At 58.7% G+C, this 2,742-nt stretch overlaps 1 protein-coding gene across 1 annotated transcript in view; it reads right to left on the reverse strand.

The window, feature by feature from the left end:
- The window catches only part of Dhc6 (dynein heavy chain 6), a gene marked incomplete at both ends in the record, with an annotated part of 31,599 nt that overhangs the window by 4,908 nt on the left and 23,949 nt on the right, over positions 1-2,742 (reverse strand). The window contains 5 exons of the mRNA XM_002949039.1: positions 101-200; positions 275-383; positions 703-1,181; positions 1,596-1,718; positions 2,472-2,540. Coding sequence (XP_002949085.1) covers positions 101-200; positions 275-383; positions 703-1,181; positions 1,596-1,718; positions 2,472-2,540 — 880 coding nt within the window. The remainder of the gene's footprint in view (positions 1-100; positions 201-274; positions 384-702; positions 1,182-1,595; positions 1,719-2,471; positions 2,541-2,742) is intronic.

Genomic DNA, 2,742 nt, shown 5'->3' on the forward strand with positions numbered 1-2,742 from the left:
GGAGTCCTACCCGGGAGGGAGGGAGGGAGGGGGGAGGGAGGGAGGGAGGGGGGGAAATAGTTGGGGAAGGGGCAGAGAGATGGTTGGGACAAATGCGGACTTGTGTGCGGGAAAAGGACGACACACGGCATTTCGGAGGCATAGGGCAATAATATAGGCAGTAGTTGCGGGCTTAGGGTTGGGGATGGTTTTATTTGGTTCTTTTCCCCTCATCTTCTACTGCTCACTCCACCCAGGTCTGACCCCGCCCGGGTCATCTACCCGGTTAGTTCACCTGGTAGCATCTGTCGAGGTCGAAGGGCGGCGGCTCAATGAACTTCTGTCCCATGGTGTCCAGCACGTAGTTCTGGATGGCGCCCACCAGCTTGTCAGGGCGGATAAGACTGAGGGGGGGCAGGGGTGGGGTGGGGTGGGGTGGGGTGGGGTGGGGTGGGGTGGGGTGAGGGTGGGGTGGGGTGGGGTGACGGGGAGTTCTTTTCGGGAGGGAGGAAGGAGGTCGTCGGGAAGGGTGAGAAGAAAGGGCGTTTGCTGTTGGCTCTGCTAGCATAGGGAGGGAGGCTAACGTAGGGATGCTAGCATACAAAAAGCAACACACCGATAAACTCCCCTTCCTCCCCTCTTCGCCCATCTCCCCGACCCCAAGCCCCCCAAACCCCCAAAACACACACATCAATTTCCCCATTTCCCCCATTTTCTCCTCACCGAATGATGAGCAGCTTCTGGAACGAGTCCAGCTTTGAGTGCCAGGGCTCAGGAAAGCGCACCCGAGTGGGATCCGCGCTGTCGTACATGGATCTCCACGGCCCTGGATCCTCCCTGAAGCTGTCCGGTAGCTGCCTGAAGATCTCCCAGTGCTCCGCCAGACGAACCATTTCTGCCCAGCAGCGGTCCGCCAGCCAGTCTGAGGGGTTGGGAGGGGCCTCGGCGGTGGAGATGCCGCCCGTGAGCAGGAAGCGGAACAGGCTGAGGTCCAGCGCCTGCTTGATGTGCGCCCGGATGGCCACCGTGAGCGAGAAGGAGAAGAGCAGCTTGTCCTTCTCGAACAGCGACCGACAGATGTTGACGTAGAGCGAGTAGGTGAAGTGCGCGATGAGGGCCTCAATGCGGCGAGTCAGGTCCTTGGACTTCTCAGCTCGCGCGATGGTGTCCTCAAACAGGTTCACAAACCACAGCAAGGAGTACTGCGAAGGTGTGTAGGTGTGTAGGGGCCGCGGTCGGGGTCGGGTGACAAAGGCGAGGTGGGGAAGGTGGTGGGGAAAGTGAATTCGAGGTGAAAAGAGGGGGTGGTCGGGAGGAAGTGGAGGAGGGCTGCTTAACCTGCTTAAGCCTACTCCCCCATTACCGGGGCCCCTCGCCTCAACCTAATAAACCCCCACCTTGCTTACCTACCTACCTACCAACCTACCTACCAACCTACCTACTGGTCCGTGTGTGTGTTTCCCTTCTCATTCTCTTTCCCCCATCCCCCCCCCGCCCCCCCCTCACACACACACACGGGATGAAGGGAGGGCTGTCCACCTCTTCCCGGCTGCTTGCCCCCCCCTCATGCAACCCCCCGTCCTCGGTCCTCCCGCCAAGCGCACGCACAGCCTCACCTGGTACATGGGCTCTATTGCCGCCAGGTCACTGATGCAAAAAAACAGCACAGACACGTGACGGGCCACGGGCTTGTAGCCCAACCGGGTCTCGTCAATGGTGCGCTCGGTCTTGTCAGCGATCTGCGGAACAGGACCGGGGGGAGGGGGGCCGTTTAAAAGGGTTGAAGGGGTTGAAGAAGAGGAAGGAGGGAAACGTGTGAGGTGTGTGTGAGTGTGTGTGTGTGTGTGTGTGTGAGGGGGGGAGGCGGGATAGGGTATCCCCCTACCACCGACGAGGAAAACGATATAGTTCGGTCCTGTTGCCGAATAAGCGGATATAGCTCAGTAGGGACAGCACGCTAGACTGAAGATCTAGAGGTTTTTAGACTGATCCTGGCAATTCGCAGAAAATTCATTTCCCATCAGCGCAGGCGTTGAAAATGAAAATTACATCAGAATAGACTGTTTCGGACTGTTGGTGGACTTTGGAACATTTTTGCATGTTGAATTGGTGGCGATGGATGATCTGTCTCTACAGATGTCGGGTGACTGATTGAGGCGGGGACTAGGCAGCAGAACCCAATAACCACCGTCGGGTGTATGGCAGAAATAACTTTCAAATGTATGGAGTCCATGGCCCGCCTTCGGGCTTTGACGGACATCGTGCGCAGAACTTGTAACTTGTAACTTGTACATGAGGGGGGTGGATGAGATGGTGAGAGAGCGCTCTCGGGGTGTGGGAGCAACCGGGGACCCCTGCCACCGCGGCGGCTACAGCTGCAGCTACACCGGCCAATGTGGCCCACTTGGACCTGCACCCCGCTTCCCTCCATTTTCCCCCCTTTGACACCCTCGCTTCCCCCCGCATACTTCCTCCCTCCCTCCCGCACATACCTGTTGCTTCTGTGCAATGTCGTTGGAGAGCTGCTTGGAGGAGCTGATCACATTGATGGCGGTCTCGTCCTGCATTTGCATTCAGGGGCCGCGGGAATGGGGGGAGGGCGAGGTGTGTGTGTGGGGGGGGTGTTGAGTACACACGACGGATTGGGGCCAACAACCCCCTATGCATGCATATCCACTCGGCCTCCGACCAAAACAAAACGTATGAAGCCCTGACGGGGCTCCCCTTCCACGCATCCCCTCCTCCCCCCCTCCCCCCCACAAA

This window comes from Volvox carteri (assembly GCF_000143455.1).
Source record: "Volvox carteri f. nagariensis unplaced genomic scaffold VOLCAscaffold_12, whole genome shotgun sequence".
NCBI classification, from domain to species: Eukaryota; Viridiplantae; Chlorophyta; class Chlorophyceae; order Chlamydomonadales; family Volvocaceae; genus Volvox; species Volvox carteri.